We start from the raw sequence: 17,933 nt of genomic DNA, 5'->3' as shown, positions 1-17,933 counted from the left end.
ATATCAGGGGGGCTGGCACAGAATTTTTATTTTGACAAATCCTGGATGGACAGTAACCTAACATGCGGCAAATGCTGGCAAAAATAAGATGGGGTGTTACTGCGTGGGGAAGCGTCTCCAGAAGACTAGTAGTTGGACATGTGGGTTCTAAAACCGGATTCGTTAGGCTGGCAGAGCTAAAGTTCTGGGACAAATTAACGCAGGGAGATTACCATGGGCAGATGAATTTTAATTTCGAAAAATGGTTCAAAGAACTTTTACTCCCAAATCTTCCTCCACACACTGTAATAGCCATGGACAATGTACCTTACCACAGCAGACAACAAACCGCCAACCTAATACGATGGGACAGTATCTATGATACAGTGGCTGCAGAATAGAAATGTGATGGGAGTATGACAAAGAAGGCTCTGCACTCCCAGATTCCTGAGAATAGGGCGGCAGCGAAGTCTTAAGCAGTTGACATACTGGCAACAAGGGCCACAAAGTAATTCGCTTTACGCCATGCAATTGCGATTTGAATGCCATTGAGCTAGCGTGGGCAAAAATAAAGAGACTCTTTCGGGAGAGCAACATTACAGGTGACATGTCATCTGAAAATATTTACTCCTGCAAGCACTTTTTTTCAGGCTGTTACTGCGGAAGACTGGAAAAGTTACTGCAAAAAAGTAGAAGAGCTTGAGAGGAAGTACTGGAGGCATGGCGGTGTGATAGCGTAGTCATTGACAACCTCAATCTCGACGTCGGCACTTCAGAATACCAGTGACGAGTCAGAGAAAACGATTACGTGCGAAAGTGAAACTGTTAATGCATCGGAATTAGAAGCTTCAGCAAAATTGGCCTGTTTCATCCTTGTTTTATTATACGATAATGCTGAAATGTGTGGCATCCAGTAACTTTAAAAAATAAACAGTAAGCTACCTTCCATTCCTAGTGTCTTAAGTTGTTCTTTTACCCATTTATTTTGATACGGAAACTGATAACGAAGAACATTAATGTCTTTATTTAATATGTTAGAACAAACAGTCATCTCAATTGCGATAGCACGAAGTATTTAACTGACAATTAACTATGTCCTACACACAGTTGCTTGTGTGGATGTTTAAGAAACACGTTTGTGTTGCCTGCACTGCGCGCCTGCAGCACATGGAGGCGGAGCTTGTTCCGCTCCTCACCCATAAGCAGGACTTGGGTCACGTGACCCGCTGATCGCGATGCTGATTAGCTACTGATTTTAACTTTCAGCCAATCAGAAGAATGGGTGAGATCTGAGCAAATGCAACATCTCTGCCACACACGTTCTCGTATTCACACTTAATGTGTGCGAATTTACTTTAACTTCGTGAGACAATTATTTAGTTGAAATGACTGGTTCTGTTGTGTTATGTATATGACAGAATATTCAGCGAGAAAGCATTCGAATGCTCATTTGAGAAATGTGCATAAAATACAGCCAGGTGGCTTCTCTATCAGAACTACTGAAGTGCAGAAAAGCAATGTTCTGGTCATGGCCGAAATGTGTTCTGCACTAACTGACTACAAATTCCACTTTCTTCTTCATGAAGCTCTATGGCACCAACGAAATGGTTCCCCGTGCTAGCTACAAAAAAGTGCTCAAAAAGTGGCTGCAGCTTTTTTGTCTTGTTTTTGGCTAAGTTGCGAATACATGTGGAGCAGGGAGCACATGGTTGAGATGGTAAAACAAAATAGTGAATTCCAAACGAAGGACGCTAAGTGAAGTGTACACTGCCTACTTAATATCGTCTGTTGTTGATTATTACAGACCTGCCTGACCTGTGGCTATTAGCTCTTGTTTTTGTTGGTCAATAGAACATGTACTTATTTGAAAGCCTGAAAAGATGCATTCCATATATACTGTAAACTCACTGTATGCTGCATTAAGTATAGGTTAAATTGCTGCAGTAACACAAATTTAAATGATTAAAATCACACCAGTAACCGTATGGTGTCGGTAACTCTTGAGGGTATTTAACAGTGCAGTTTTTTTCCTCTCTCTCTTCTCCTGCTGTTTACTTTGCACTTGTTGAATCTGAAAGCAATTATTTTGTCTCTCGTTATGGCACTAAGCATTTACAGTATGGCACTGCAAAAACCACCTTTCTGTGCCACAGACGTGGCACATATTCATCGAAATAAGATGGCAAAAGGTTGTGTATGTCCCAGGGTACTTGCAAGATGGGGAACCATTTCGTTGATGACATAGAGCTTCATGAAGAAGAAAGTGGTCATTTACTACAGAACACATTTCAGCAATGACCAGAACATTGCTTTTCTGCACCTCAGTAGCTATGGTAGAGAAGCCATCGCTGATGAGTATTACCTTAATTGTAGAATTTTGCTGGCCTTTCAGTGATCCCAAGTAAATATGGCGTGAAAGTTTCAGAATCCATTGCCAGGCTTTCTTTTAGTTATTTAGTTACATGTAGTTTACTTACTTTTTGCAGTGAGGGAACATTGTTTTTTGCTGTTGAGAAATTGTTATGGATATGTGATCCGGAGCAAAAGGTGTGAATATATTGATTGGCAGTTCATATGAATACAATTTCTGATGGTAGTATGGGGGTTGTTTGGGGGAGGAGACCAGACAGCAAGGTTATCGGTCACATCGGATTAGGGAAGGACGGGGAAGAAAGTTGGCCGTGCCCTTTCAAAGGATCCATCCCGGCATTTGCCTGGAGCAATTTAGGGAAATCACCGAAAACCTAAATCAGGATGGCCGGATGGGGGAGATGGTAGCATGAATGCAGTTGTAAAAGACCAGATGTTGTGATCCATATTGACCACAATAAAGGCGATTGTAATGCCATTTACTTGGGTGTGTGACAGCAGGTGTATTACATTAATACAAGCGTGGAAATAAGTTCTGAAATACTTATGTACTGCCCTGTGTTATTGCATGTGTCATAGTAATTGTTTAAGAATAGATCATTAAAGCATCTGAATAGACTAAAGGCAATACATTTATTTTTTCTTGTCCAGCATGTTAAACAGGATGGATCAAACTCAGAACTGGCCTCTTTGTAGTTGGAGTGATTTTAAAAAGTTGCAGGTAGAATTGCTGAGGTGATCACTTTCCAGAGAATTCTGGATGATGTGTGGGACTCCATTCACTGAAGCAGAGTGGAGAGGCTGCATCTCCTGACTCGACGTGACATTCATAACATTAAGAGAGACTTCACCATTGGTGATGATCGCAGCACAACACTAGTGAAGTCATTGTTAGTATGTGGTTGGAGAAAATGAAAGACTGTGTTCTCTACAAGAAAGAAGGTGAGGCCAGGGAAGATTTTGATAGCACTGACTGTGATAGTGTTAATGACAGACTACCAGAAGCAATTGTTGGAGAGTCTTGGACAAAATATTGTATGTGTAGACTCCACACACTGTACAAATGTTTACAAGTTGCTGGTGACCACATTGTTAGTGGTAGACGACTTTGGTTCAGGTATGCCTGTAGCATTCTGTGTTTCAAATCAGACTACTTCCATAATGACTCATTTCTTTAGTGCTGTGAGAGTCATAAAAGAGTCAGTATTCATGTCTGACGACACTCATACTTTCCGCAGTGCGTGGTCACAAGTCATGGGACTTGCAGAAAATAATCTGCCGTGTGCTTGGCACATAGACCACAGCTGGCAGAATAATTTGAAGACAGTTATTGGCAATGAAGAAAGAAAGCACTTCTGTGGAAAGTTCTTTGTACATTGATTGAAGAACTGGGCATAGACAATTCTGATGAGCTGTTGGAATCTTTCGTCGGGCAGCTTCAAGCAGATGAAGGTACAAGAGATTTTGGTGTATATTTCTCTTCAAATTACTTAATCCGGCCTCAACAGTCAGCATACTGTCACTGTCACAACCTGGGTATAAATACAAATATGTATATTGAAGTAATGCAGCCAGTTTTAAAATATTGTTGTCTAGAGGGAAAAACAAACAATAGACTTGACAAACTACTTGTGTTGATGAAATTAGTGTGTGACAAACTGTGTGCTCGAATGGTTAAACTGTATAAGGGTGGCCATTCATATAAAATCAATGTTATTGAGGACAAAGCTTAATGTAGTGTTAAGGAGAGTGACATAACAGTCAATACTGATGGCACAAAGTTTCGTGTGAAATCCCAAACACATTGTGTTTTAACATGTACTGCGATTTTAAATAACACTGAATGTAAATTGGAGTGCAAGATCATGTGTTCCAAATGTAATATATGTATACATACTTTCAGTTGTTCCTGTGCGGACAGTTTAATTCAATTGAATATGCAGACACATTCATGCAGTGTCAATGACCAATACATTACATTCCAGTGCCACATTTACACAAACTGAAGCAACTGTGACAGAAGAGGCTTGTGCCATATTGTGTTCACTGCAAACAAATACTAATGAGCATGAAAACACATCTCTGGCCCGAGAACTAGTGTCCACGTACCAAATTCTGATTAACCGTGTCAGTTCAGGTAAAGTGTCCACAGAAATCCTGAAGTCACTACAGAAATATGCAGCTCATTCACGGTCACTTTTTCAATCAGACTGCAGGGAAGCTCCACGGCACCCCAGCACGAGAGAGTAAAAGTGCAATGAAGACCTGGTAAATGTAACCAACAGCCAAAGGGCTGTTTGAAGAAACCAACCCTTCCTGAAAAAGCAAATATTGTTTCAGCATTGAGGCAGCCTGAAAGTGAAATATTAAATGTTCTCACTGATTCTGACCATATTACACTAAGTTTTAGGTGCGTGTGTGGGCGCACGCGCTCACGCTTCTGTACACTCCATGGTTTGTAGGCCTACTGGGGAAACTCACCACGTAAAATAAACGAGTAACACATTGTGCTTGGTACCCCTGTTGGTGATGTGGAAACACAAGCAATATTAATAAAGAGACTAAAAACTTTTTTGCAATATTGTCTTTCAATTGATACCTTTATCCTTTTATTTGCATGTGCAACTAAAACCTTGATTGAAAATACTACTCTATTATATTAAAATGAATTGCTGTGTAACTAGTGGAGAAAATTTAGTTGTCTGCAGAACAGTGTGTGTGGCATGAATTTGAAGCCCCTTATCACATGATGGACTGAAGTCTGTTGTAACAATATATTGCAAAATAAAAATGCTTGCATAACAATTACAAGATATTTTTCACTTCTGAATCACATTACTAGGAGTTCAACAGAATAAAATTCAGTGCACTTAAACTAAGTATCTGATTCTCCCTTATATTTATTTAATAGATCTAAATGTGGTAACTTCCTGAAGAATTTTGTACTTGCATTCCTAGAGTAATTATTCACCAAGGAAATTTTGTGGTAAAGAATTTCACACATTGTTCAGTCTGAGTAAACAACGTTTCTACATCATCCAAGATGCAATTACAGAGCAGGGTGGCACAGTATGATTTACAGAATATTGAGAATTGTGGGACACCATTTTCTTTACTACAATTAATTATTTCCTTTTCAGTATCATTCCAAGCTGCTTTAGAATTATTTTTAGAGTTTACAATCTCATGTTCTTTACATCTAGCAATTATACTTTTAGTTTTATATACCTTTCCAAGTCTTCAGTACCTTTTGAAGTTCATCTTTCAGAATAGGAGTTTTTATGTAGCTTGATGCTGTGCAATGCTTATTTGGCAGAATTTACCAGTAGGTAGCAAAGAGGAAAACAAACTATTTTGGAGTCTTTCACCCAATTTTTATTGGTACAGAAGATGCTGTAACTGATTCTTTCTAGTCAGTACAGCACTTATTTTAAGTTGGCCTTTAAGAGACTTTACAGTAATGTTGAGAATAATGTCATTATTACCGAATAAAGGTAGCCTATTCCTATGTTACTGGATCTTAACTGTGCACTTGCTTTCAATGAATATTTTTTTTTTACTACAAGTTGTCAGTGATTTTTTTACAAACAAATGTGTGTGAGCTGCAGTAACTATTCACAGTAAAGATGTGTTACGTGTTTCACCTTTTTTGTTCGCACTTCACTGATGAGAACACCTCATTCCTGTTTTCACAGTTTTAGAGCATTTTTCTGACTGAAAGAGGAATTTGCATTTGGTAGGCTGGTCACATTCTTCCTTTTTTTTAGCAACACATATTTCTCAGCATGATATGTTTCAAGTTTAAGAATTTTACAACAAAATGGACACTGTGCTGCTAGGAAATTGAGAGCAATGGAAGTACTAATTGATTCTGAGGTACCAGAGATTGTGTGAACATGGACTGGAAGAAAATGTAATCAAGAGGCACAACGTTCTTCCATTTGACATATGAAGTCTTCCATTTGTAAGGTATGTGACCATTCAGATTTTCCATGTAGTAATTCCACGGAAATGTCTTAATTGCTAAAAACTTTATGTATGATGGGTTTTGAGACATCGAATAATTGAGGCAAATTTACACAAAAGACAAATTATGAAAGCTAATACATAGTAATTATGAGGCCAAAGTAACATCAGGAATGGAAATACATACTGGGTACAAGTACCTACAATATGGTTAGGCAGGCTTATAGAAGCTAGCAATACAAGAAAAACATACCGTCTCATAATTGCTGTTAGACAACATTTGGAACAGAAGATATCTGGGAACTTCATGTCAGACTGAAGACAGCAGACTGGAGGACTGTATTGTTTTAACTTGGTGCCACACGGCAATGTCAAAGATTTGAAGCAAACCAAGACATAGCTTTTATAATACAGAAAACAATGTAAATGTTCCAGCCACATTTTTGGATACAAGAGACTTGCATGTTTCAGTGGACAGGGACATAAGGGAGGCAGAGTTGCTGTATACTTAAACAAAAACGTGGACAGACAGAAACACACAGAAATTGTCTTGAAGCAGCAGCTATACAGAGAAAGGAACAAGAGCTTAATATAAGGGCAGTACAGATCTCCAAGTTGTCAAGTAAGACATTTTCTCAAGTAACTTTATATACTACTAGAAAAGGATACCAGAGAATTCACTTATATAATGGTAGTAGGTGATAATATAAAACACTAGAATGCAGTTCTCATTCAAGAGACTTATATGATCAAATTAAAACTTCACAACCTAAATTGAGGGGGGGGGGGGGGGGGAGAGAGATACTACTATAGGGATAGGGATGCTGCTGTGCTGTTCCATCATTTGGAACACCGGTAGATCATGTCATCAGTCTATACAAAAAGTTCAGGTATTAAATATTACTTTCAGACCATTGCAAGCTGTTGATAGAAGTAATTGACAAATCAAAACACAATGCATACACATTTATGGATGTAAGACATAGTAAAAATAAAAAAAAAATACTAAAGATGTTACACTTAGCTCAGAAAGATGGGGTAATAATAATAAAATTTTATCATCATTCAGTTTGTTAAAGCAATAGACAAAGTCAAAAGCATACATTTCCCAATGTACTTTAGTTTGCATGAAATGGGAAAAAGTAGGAACCTCATGTTACCAAACAGTACTTTCCTCTTAAAAAATTCAACACTGTAAAAAGGATTGTTTACTAGTAGCTTATACAATTTGGCTTTAAAAACATTTACAGGCAATTCTTTTAAAATCTTTGCTTAGTCTGTTAAACATCCTTAGTCCAAGGACTACGTAGGAGTTCTGTGACTTACACCGTCTATGATGTGGCATGTCTACACATGTTCTGTTTCTAGTATTATAGCTAAAAATATCACTTCTCAATACAAATTTTGAAACATTGTTCCTAATTTACAAAAGGAAATTATAAACGAATAGGTTTACTATTGTTACACATTGCAATTTAACAAACAGAGGTATACAGTGTTCTGATTTACTGTAATCAGTAATTATACTCAATACTTTCTTCTGCAAAAGCAAAATACTTGTGAGAATTACTACCCCACAATAAAATTCCACATGATATAATCCTTTGGAACATATCTTTTTAAATTCCTAATTAAATAAATGACTCTTGAGTGAAAATCTCATATTTTTGATGTGTGGTTCCCAGGTCAATTTGTTATCAGTAGTAGTAACACCTAAGATTTCAACAGTTTCTAGTTCACGGTGGTTAGGGATCTCCTTCAAGCTAACGTTAAGTTCCTGGGGTTTACTTTTAGCAAGAAGCCATTCACTCTGAACTGTAATGAAGATTGAGCAAGGGAACTTTTGGTCAATGTTTTCAGTATGGCTAGATCTGTGCTTTTATTTATAAAAGTTGTGTCATCAGCTTACTTCCATTCTGCCCTCTCCAGCACTGTTCTCCACTGTCCTCCGACTCAGAGAATTTTGTATCTTCTTCCACATCATCTATCCACTGTTTTCGTGGCCTTCCTCTCTGTCTTCTTCCGGCTCGTCTCCCTTCAAAAATCTTTTTTGTTGTTCTTCCAGTACCCATCCTGAGGACATGCCCAAGCCAGGCTATTCTTCTACTTTTTATAATTCCTTGTATGAAGTGGTCCAGCTCAGTACTCATTCTAGATCTCCAGAAACCATTATTATCCTAGATTGCCCAACACATCTTACGCAGCAATCTGTGTTCAAATATCCTGAGCTGTTCCTCGTCAACACTCGTTAGCGACCATGTTTCACATCTGTAGGTTACGGCTGGCCTGGTCATGATCTTATATAGTTGCAGCTTCAGCTTCATATTTAATAACCTAGGGGCCAACAATTTCTTAAACATGGGAGAATCTACTACCACTTAGGATTCACAGTTTTATTTCAGTTAACATGGAATTTGTGCTACTAATATTAGAGCCCAAATAGTCAAAGTTCTGCACATGTTCAAAATTTAAACCACCTGCTGATTATTCAAGTTATTATTTTCCTTCCTGGTGAAATTCATGCACTTAGTCTTCGTTTCATTTATAAAAAGGCCTCTAGGTCTTGCGGCTTTTTTTATCTCACATATTGTCCTCTATAGTGACATTTTACTAATAATTGTTACATCATTGGCATATGCACACGAGTCGACTTTGTGCCTATGTAACCAGATATCTGAAGCTTCTGTGTGGCTGCTTTGAGTCAGATTGAAAAGCATTGTAGAGAGTGTGTTCCCTTGTCTGACACCTTTACTAATGCTAAACCAAATGGTCAGTTCTCCATCCCCTCACACTGCAGCCTTGGAACCTGTCAATGTTGCTTGAATAACTGAGACATACTTCAATGGTATACCAAGCAGCAACGAATCATTTAGCATTTGTGCTCTATCTAGACTATCAAAGGCCTGCTTGAAGTCTACGCAGAGGTTATGAATCTCAATGTTATACTCTTATGTCTTTTCATGTATTTACCTCAACACAAATCTCTGGTCTGTCGTTGAGCTATTAGGTCGAAATCCACACTGATACTCCCCCAAAATGTCTTCTGAATATGGTGCTAATCTGTTGCAGATAATACTCGAGAAGATCTGATAGGTTACATTCAGCAAGGTAATTTGAAGAACAGGTCTTGTCTCCTTTCTTGTGTATTGGTTGGATTACACCTAAGGTCCATTCTTCTTGGATTCTTTCCCGATTCCATATCAACTTAAGTTTGTGGACCTGCTTTTGAAGATCAGTTCCCCCATTTTTTAGCGGTTCTGCAATTACCTCATTGGTTCCTGGTGCTTTATAATTTTTTTAAACAATGAGCTACCTTCCATACTTCCTCTGATGTTGGATCCTCTATTTCTGAATGATGGTATAATAGAGTGGCTGCCATTCCTGGTAGGATTGTCCTCCAAATTCCCTTGAAATATTCTCTCCATCTATCCACAACACCTTGTTTATCTGTCAACAAATTTCCCTCTTTGTCCTTACAAGCTGTTATTTTTGGTCTATATTCTTGAGTTCCTTTCTGGTAGTATTTTCTGCTTTCATTCCTTTTTTAGTGCTCTTCCATCTCCTCTCTTTTCATGGCTTCCCTTTTTCTCCTCCTGCATACCCTTGCTGCCTCTATTCTCTTTTCATTGCATAATGCCTGATTTGATTTAGTATTCTGCTGCAAGCATTTCAGCCTTGCTTATCTCTTTCTGATCCACTGTGTCTACATTCATCGTACCAGTCTTCATTCCCAAGTCTCCTTACTTCTCCCAGTATTTCATGTGCTGTTGTCCTAATGACATCTTTAATAGAGTTCCATTCTTTGTCTATATCATCTCCACCATCTTTTGTTTGTAACTTGTGTCTCACTCTGTTCGGGTACTCCTGAACAGTAGACCTATATTTCAGTTGTTCTATATTCCATTTCTTTACTCTGGTACTGCCTCCTCTGGCAGCCGTGGCAAGTTTCTGTCTCACTTTGGCTCCTAGTAGGTAATGGTCAGAACCAGAATTAGCTCCTCGGAAAGTGTGCACAATTTTCATATCACATGCCCACCTCTTTGATGTCAATAAATGGTCTATTTGGCTAGCTTCATTTGTTTCTGGTATTTTCCACCCTTCCCAAACACTTCTGGATGCCTCTTCCTTTCCCAGTTATCCATTATAGTCACCAAGAACTATTTTGGGATCATATTTGGGTATTCTGTCACACACCTCCTGTAGTTTGAACATTGAAGATGTCTACAGTATCTTCATCCAATTCTTCCATTGGTGCATATACATTAATAAAGGTCACACTGTGAAATCTGCCTTTCATACGTTGAGTACATATTCTTTCATTATATGGTGTGAAGGCAATAACTGATCTATGCATATCCTTGGAGACTATAAACCCAACTTCATACTCCCCTTGTTTTTCCATCTTTTGCTGAATAGTACATCGAGAATTTCTGCTTATAAATCTATTCACTTCCCTTCCACCTGATTACCTGCAGTACAACATCTCCTATTCCATACCTTAGCGTATCTTCTGCAACACTATTCATCACTCTTGTTTGCAACAGCATGCGCATGTTCCATGTTCCAAATATAAGCGTTGATGAATCCATATTCCTGTTTCCTAGCATAGTTTGTCTACTTAAGGGCAGTCCAGCATTCCTTGTTGAATTATTCACAATAATAGATTTTTTACAAGGCAGGGGTATCAGCCCTGTGCTCAATTCCCAACCTGGAGGACCGGGCTTTCATTTCAGGATTAGCTCCCCTAGAGGGGTTGATGACCTAGCCTATAGAGTCCCCCCCCCCTATGGTGTGGGACACACATCGTCTAGCTCCTCAGTTGAGACCACTCCGGCTGGCACACATCTCAACTTCATCAGAGCACACAAACCCTCCCACCCACCCTGGAGGTGCCTATGGTAACGCAGTGTGTGTCCCCTGGGAGGGGATCATTAACAGAAACAATAAAGATCCGAGCACTCACATTTGTGGCACTCCAGATCTAATATAAACCAAATTTGACTTAGTGAATAATATTCTTCTGGGTATTAAGACACATCATTGCTAAAAACTAACAACAATAATAAACTAAAACAGACATTTTGGCCAAATTGCAATGGCCTCCCTCAGGGCACAACTTGTTTTGCATGGGGATAGGTGCTTCTATTTATTACAGACTATCAATGTTTGTTGGCACTGTCTTAAAACTTTTAATTGGCCCTCTAATATGATTGGCTAGTCATGATGTAAGGGAAGATGGAATAAAAGAGGCTATTTGTGGATGTCCATGTTGTCAATGATTGGTAGCAGTCCACCAATCAGTGTTTGGCTTCTGGTTGGCAAGTTTTCTTCCTGGTGTGCACGGAAGTGGACTGACAAATTTGACTTCTTTCTACCAATGCACACAACTTGTTGGCAGTTCTCTAGGAAAGATTTAAACATGTTTATACTGTTGCCAACAAAACTTTAATAGAGTAGCTTAGTCAACAAAGTATTATGCTCTACAGAATCAAAAGCCCTGTTCAGGTCACAGAACAAAGCCAGAGCATAGCCCCTAGCCTTGAACACAAGTAGAACAAATTTTACTTGTGAATCCACCGAGTCAGTTGCGGATTTACCTTTCCTGAACCAAAATTGTTTATCACTGATTATATTTGATTTGCCCAAATAAACACTAACTTTTTTTATACAGTATTGTTTCAAAAATTTTAGAAAAAAAGGAGTTCTGGATATGGGCCTATAGCTAGTGGTACAGTTCTTTTCAACTTTTTTATACATGGGTACAACTCTAGAAATTTGTAGTTTCTCAGGGAACCTACCTCCATCTAGAGATTTATTTACACAATAAGTTAAAGCATAAATTGCACCGTCAATAACATCTTTAAACAAATTACATGAACAAATCATAGTAATCAACACTAGCTGAAGGTTTGAAATTTTCCCCTATTTTCAGGATAGTACTTTGATACACTCCTGTGAAACAGCTTGGAAAAAGCTTTTCAAAGCAGTTGTCGCTGATGCTAAGTGAAGTTTTAGGAGGTTTGTTTATTAACTTCTAATATCTTCAAGAGAACTGGCGTTCTATGGCTTGGAGCTTGGATTGCCAGATCCCTTAATCAGGAAGGTAGGTTAGAAAATTTAAAAAGGGAAGTGTTCAGGTTAAAGCTAGATACAGTGGGAATTAGTGAGGTTCAGTGGCAGTAGGAACAAGACTTGTGGTCAGGTGAATATAAGATTATAAATAGAAAATCAAACAGGGGTAATGTAGGAGTAGGTTTATTAATGAATTAAAAAATAGGAGCTTCGATAAGCTACGAGTAGCATAGTGAATGCATTATTGTAGCCAAGGTAGACACGAAGCCCAGGCCTACCACAGTAGTACAAGTTTATATGCCAATTAGGCCCACAGATGAAGAAATGTATGATAAAATATTCAGTTAGTGAAGGGAGCTGAAAATTTTAGTTATGGGGGACTGGAATTTGATAGCAGGAAAAGAAAGAGAAGGAATAGTAGTAGTAGTAGTAGTAGTAGTAGTAGTAGTAGTAAGTAGTAGTAGTAGTAGCAGTAGTAGGTAAATATGGAATGGGGGTAAGGAATGAGAGAGGAATCCAACTAGTAGAATTTTGCAGAGCATAGTTTAATCATAGCCAACACTTGGTTTAAGAATCATGAAATAAGGTTGTATATGTGGAAGCGGCCTCGAGACACTGGAAGATTTCAGACAGGTTATATACTGGTAAGACAGAGATTTAGGAACCAGGTTTTAAATTTTAAGACATTTTCAGAGACAAATGTGGACTCTGACCACAATTTATTGGTTATGAACTGTAGATTAAAACGAAAGAAACCAAAAAAAGTGGGAATTTAAGGAGATGGGACCTGGATAAACTGAAAGAACCAAAGGTTTGTGGAGTGTTTACAAGAAAGCATTAGAGAATAATTGACAAGAATGGGGAAAAGAAATATGGTAGAAGAAGAATGGATAGTTTTGAGAGACGAAATACTGAAGGCAGCAAAGGATCAAGAAGGTAAAAAGATGACGGTTAGTATAAATCCCTGGGTAACAGAAGAAATATTGAATTTAATTGATGAAAGGAGAAAATATAAAAAATGCAGTAAATGAAGTAGGCAAAAAGGAATACAAACATCTCAAAAATGAGATTGACAGGAAGTGCAAAATGGAAAATCGGGGATGGCTAGAGGACAAATGTAAGGATGTAGAGGCAAATATCACTAGCATAACAGTAACACGGTTATAGAAAATCCATGGATAAACATTGGGGCAATAAAATATTGTATGCTGCAGTAAAAGTAAAAATATAATGAGAAAGGAATGGATCACACCAGTCATTCAATGGGCAAGATGGAACCTGAAAAATCCATATGAGAGACACAAAAATATTAAAAATCTAACCAGTAATGACGACTACACAAAGAGAAAGAGAGAGATTCCCACCGATTGCTAAAGGAAATAAAGATGATGTACTTGAAGAAAGCAAGTACCCACTTAATACTGCTGGATTTTGATCAGCACAGACAGAAAAGAAATAAGTACCAACAATAATGAAAACATAATAGGCCCTACCTGTAAAAAAAGAAGGAAAGGAATTTTTGGACCCACACTTCATAACTTCCATCTTCTATGAACACAATCTTAACTGTGGTAGACAATCTCATACGACAAAATCCCACAAAACAAAAATAATAATATATTTCTTTAAGCAATGTAAATGTAACAATGTTTATCCCTTTCAAACAAATGATACGGAAATATAAAAACGCCATAGGACCTGATGACAGTTTTACAAGAGTAGTTAATCACTGTTCAGAATTTCCAGTAGAGCCACTGACATTTCCAATAAAGAAGTGTACGGAAGAATCCCCGAGCCTCAAAACCAACACAGTATTGGGCTAACTGCTTTTCACTCTCTATATAAATGATATGAAGACACTAAGGGGTCCAAATACATTCTGATGATATGGTCAACGGAGGCGACCAATTCCACCAGTCGGCTTTGATCAGTGATGTAAGTGTGGTGTGTGTGAGATGTATGATGGTGCGGAGTTTAGTTTATGAGTGTGTTTTGTTTGTAGATGTTGTCTTGTTGTGGTTGGTGGTGTCCTCTGGTGGTATGCATATAGTCTGCGTGTTGTGTGGTGTATTGAGTTCATTTGGGTGTTGGTGCTAGAAGTGTGCTTTTATTGATTGTGGCTGCTATAGAAGAATGGAAATTGGTTTCAGTGAGTTAAGAATTAAGTATCTGTTGTGTTTATGTTATTGTGGTGGTGTTTGCTGTTTGTCACATGGTAAGTCATTTAATTCAGTTTGTGGCTTCTATTGTTAGGTAGGGATATGACCTCTAGGTTTTATAGTGGGCGTCTGCGGGCTAAAATGGGGGACGAAACGTTATCAAGTTTCTGCAACTTTTTGGGCTTGTGGTGGAGATGGTTAGCCAGAGTTCTGGCACATCGGACCAAGGACTGTTGGTGAATTTTTGCTTTTGTGGGAAGGGTGAAGGTCGGGAATGGGGGGAGGGGGGGGGGGGGAGTAGGTCGTAGGTGGGTTGGGAGTTTGTTTTGGTTTGTGTGTTTTTGGGGTCACTGACCTAGTGTGTAGTGCCAGAACTTTTTTTGTGCTAAGTAGTCATCTTTTTGGGTCTATTATACGTGTGTTATGATGTTCAGTGGAGTTTTTGTGTGTTGTTGGGTCGGTGTTATTAACTGCACGTGTTGGTGGTTGACGTTTTGGCATAGGCACTTGTGGTCGATTTATGTATCTTAAGGGAAGTACTCAATTTCAATTTTTTTGGTATCGTCAGTTTTAATTGAGGCGGGCAGTGTCACCACACCCAAGATTTGTCGGATTCCACTATCAAACTGTATCTGCAATCTAAAGAATCATGTAGACATTATGGACTATGAAATCATGGAAGTAAAATCACTGAACTGGGAGAGCTCAATAAAAAGACTTGCCATAAATGAAACAACTATCAGGGCAAACCAGTACATAACAGAAATGACAAATTCAGTTACATGACTGTTACAAGCAAACTGATTAAATGGAATAGACCTACTCTATTTGCATGAATAGATACAGTGTTTTTAAAGCACACAGCCTAAGAACTCTGCACTGACTACCGACTGTGTGTGTGTGTGTGTGTGTGTGTGTGTGTGTGTGTGTGTGTGATGGAACACTGCAAGAATTTTAAGCACCTGAATCAATAATGAAATAAAATTTCTGTACAGATATAGAAGCACAACAACTATCACAAGAACCTTCCTTAGGATCTCTAATTATATTATCTGACAACTGAAGAAACTTTTCGTTTATCCAAGGAAAGTATCATAATACGATACTGTGACAGTTACACATATTTAAACTGAGCGCCAAATATGATCCTGTATTTTGACTGATGTCATAATCGTAAATTCGACGAATAATTTGGTGTTACACAGAATAACATTACTAGGAAACCAAGTTCAACGAGAATACCAAACCACTCATAACAATACTTTGACAACCCACAGCACCGACAGATGCAACGTGCATCAAATTTTGTTGTATAAAGTTTTTTCCATATCTTTGTAAATGGGAACAATTATGTTAAACCATGTTACGTGCAAGGAAAATGTTATATGGTCTTACACTTGCTACACGGCCACCCTTAACTTGTTTCTAGTTTACATGGACGTATCAAAATGTGGGAAAACCGAGTTAAGAAAAATCATTTGTTGGTATTTCAAATTATTCGCAATTCAATGCCAATAATCTTTTGGAAAAAAATAAATAAACGCCATAATATTAACGTAGCTGTATTGTTTCGCTTTTAATCACAACAAACATGTACTGTAAACAATCATAAGAGAAGTGTAACAATATAGATTTGAAAATTCATTCATAGCCAACAAGCCACCAACAAAACAACGTAAAGTATACTCACATATACACAGCTGAATTACGTATGCATAATACGACCACACGACGATCGTAACTATGAAGAGCACAGGAACCCATTTAACAGTTTGGAAGCACAACATATACAGTTTTGTACGGTTATGATCGTTAGTGTTCGATGGCATCATTTGAAACATCCATACACTTTCATTTCTCTGTCACACACACATATCTACACTACAATACACAGCATGACAACTATACATCCGTATACCCAACGTGATTCCATTCAACTACCTAAGTACAACACAAAGATATTTCAGTTACGTGACACTCCCACCAAAGATTTGTCATGTTTCACCTCGCCCTGCAAATCGATAAATTAATCACAGACCATATATAGGCGTGAAAGGTAATCTGAGTAATTTTAAAAAAGTTTGCTCTGGCCCGTTTAAAATAATATAGGTATAATATTGCGGGCTATTTACATTTTTTACATGTCATTATCAAGCATGGGACTTTTGCAAAGACCATACCGGAAGTAAGGTGTACAATTATCTTACAGAGCAAACCTTGATCATAGTAGCGACAATAATAATAAATTACTCAGATTTAACACAAGTCTTGCAGTAATATGCTGAACATGATACTGCTAATGACACTACCACTAACACCATTACTCCTAATAAAAATAACAATAATGAAATAGTCTCATTTTCATTTTTATAAAGCAGTTAACTTCGACTGCGGGAATTCTGAGTGGCTTGAGTAGCCCAGTAGTACAGTTACCATTACACACCCGAATGAAGAAGTAGGGTCGTCGTCAAGAAATCGTAAAATGAATGCCAAAGTAGAGAGTACTTCGAGATTGACACACACGATTATAGTAGGATTTACTTAATATTCCTCAGCGAAATTAAATTACACAGTCGTGATGCCACAACAAAATAAAATTAACCGGAGCGTCTTGGAAATCCAAAAGAGACACAAAACCCAAATCCAGCACTTTCTTGGTAACTTCAAATACAAATTTATAAATGCCAGCCACGAAGATGAAATAGCTGAGTGAAGCTCTCCTCGAAAATAAAATTCTGCTTTACTATAATGCTATCCACTCTACTTCTATCTTAGTCAATGAGGCCAAGGATCTTCTGAAAGGATCTGGATTGTGCAAGATAAGCCAAATGCACATAGCCTCTGTTATAGTTAGTAAGGTGAAAAGGATTGTCAGTAAAATTCAAAATAAAAATTCGTGTAGCTTTGTCGATATTTCCACTAACGTACTTCAGCACTTTCATACTCCCATTTGTCTAATACTTTGCCTTGTATTTAAAGAATCCCTTCTACAAGATACTGTCCCAGACAGAATGAAGCATGACGATGCGAAATCAGTATTCTAGGAAGAAACTGATGCTTCAAATTACTGCCCTGTTTCGCTTTTAGCATGCTTCTCCAGTATTCTCCAAAAACTTAAATATAAGAGAATTGTGGAACACCTGAACATTCATAGGGTTCTTAGCTATTGTCAATTTCGATTCCAAACAGGCATATCAACTAAGATACTATACTTTCTTTACCAATACTGTTTTGGAAGCATTGAACAATAGGTTGGTTTCAGCGGGTATATTTTGCAATTTAACCAAAGCCGTCGTCTGAACCATGAAATCCTCCTTTCGAAAGCGGTATAATACGGTCAAAGTGACACAATGGGAATGAGGCTTCTATCATACCTGTCTGATAAAA

General features: G+C 38.0%; 1 protein-coding gene across 5 annotated transcripts in view; it reads right to left on the bottom strand.

Annotated features, from left to right (window-relative positions):
- Nucleotides 1–16,519, bottom strand: part of LOC126297552 (palmitoyltransferase ZDHHC15B) — a 264,807-nt gene extending 248,288 nt beyond the window's left edge. For 2 of the 5 annotated variants that reach the window (XR_007552542.1, XM_049988480.1), the window contains exon 1: nt 16,237–16,489. Coding sequence is in view for 4 of the 5 variants with exons in the window: in XM_049988480.1 (XP_049844437.1) it covers nt 16,237–16,387 (151 nt within the window). In the remaining variant the exon portion in view is untranslated. Of the gene's footprint in view, nt 1–16,236 lie in introns of all 5 variants that reach the window. The other 3 variants (XM_049988478.1, XM_049988479.1, XM_049988481.1) reach the window with 2 other exon arrangements.
- Nucleotides 16,520–17,933: the final 1,414 nt, after the last annotated feature.

Source organism: Schistocerca gregaria, chromosome X (assembly GCF_023897955.1).
Source record: "Schistocerca gregaria isolate iqSchGreg1 chromosome X, iqSchGreg1.2, whole genome shotgun sequence".
NCBI classification, from domain to species: Eukaryota; Metazoa; Arthropoda; class Insecta; order Orthoptera; family Acrididae; genus Schistocerca; species Schistocerca gregaria.
Note: the sequence above shows the minus strand (reverse complement) of the source record. Positions and strands in the feature narration are given on the sequence as shown.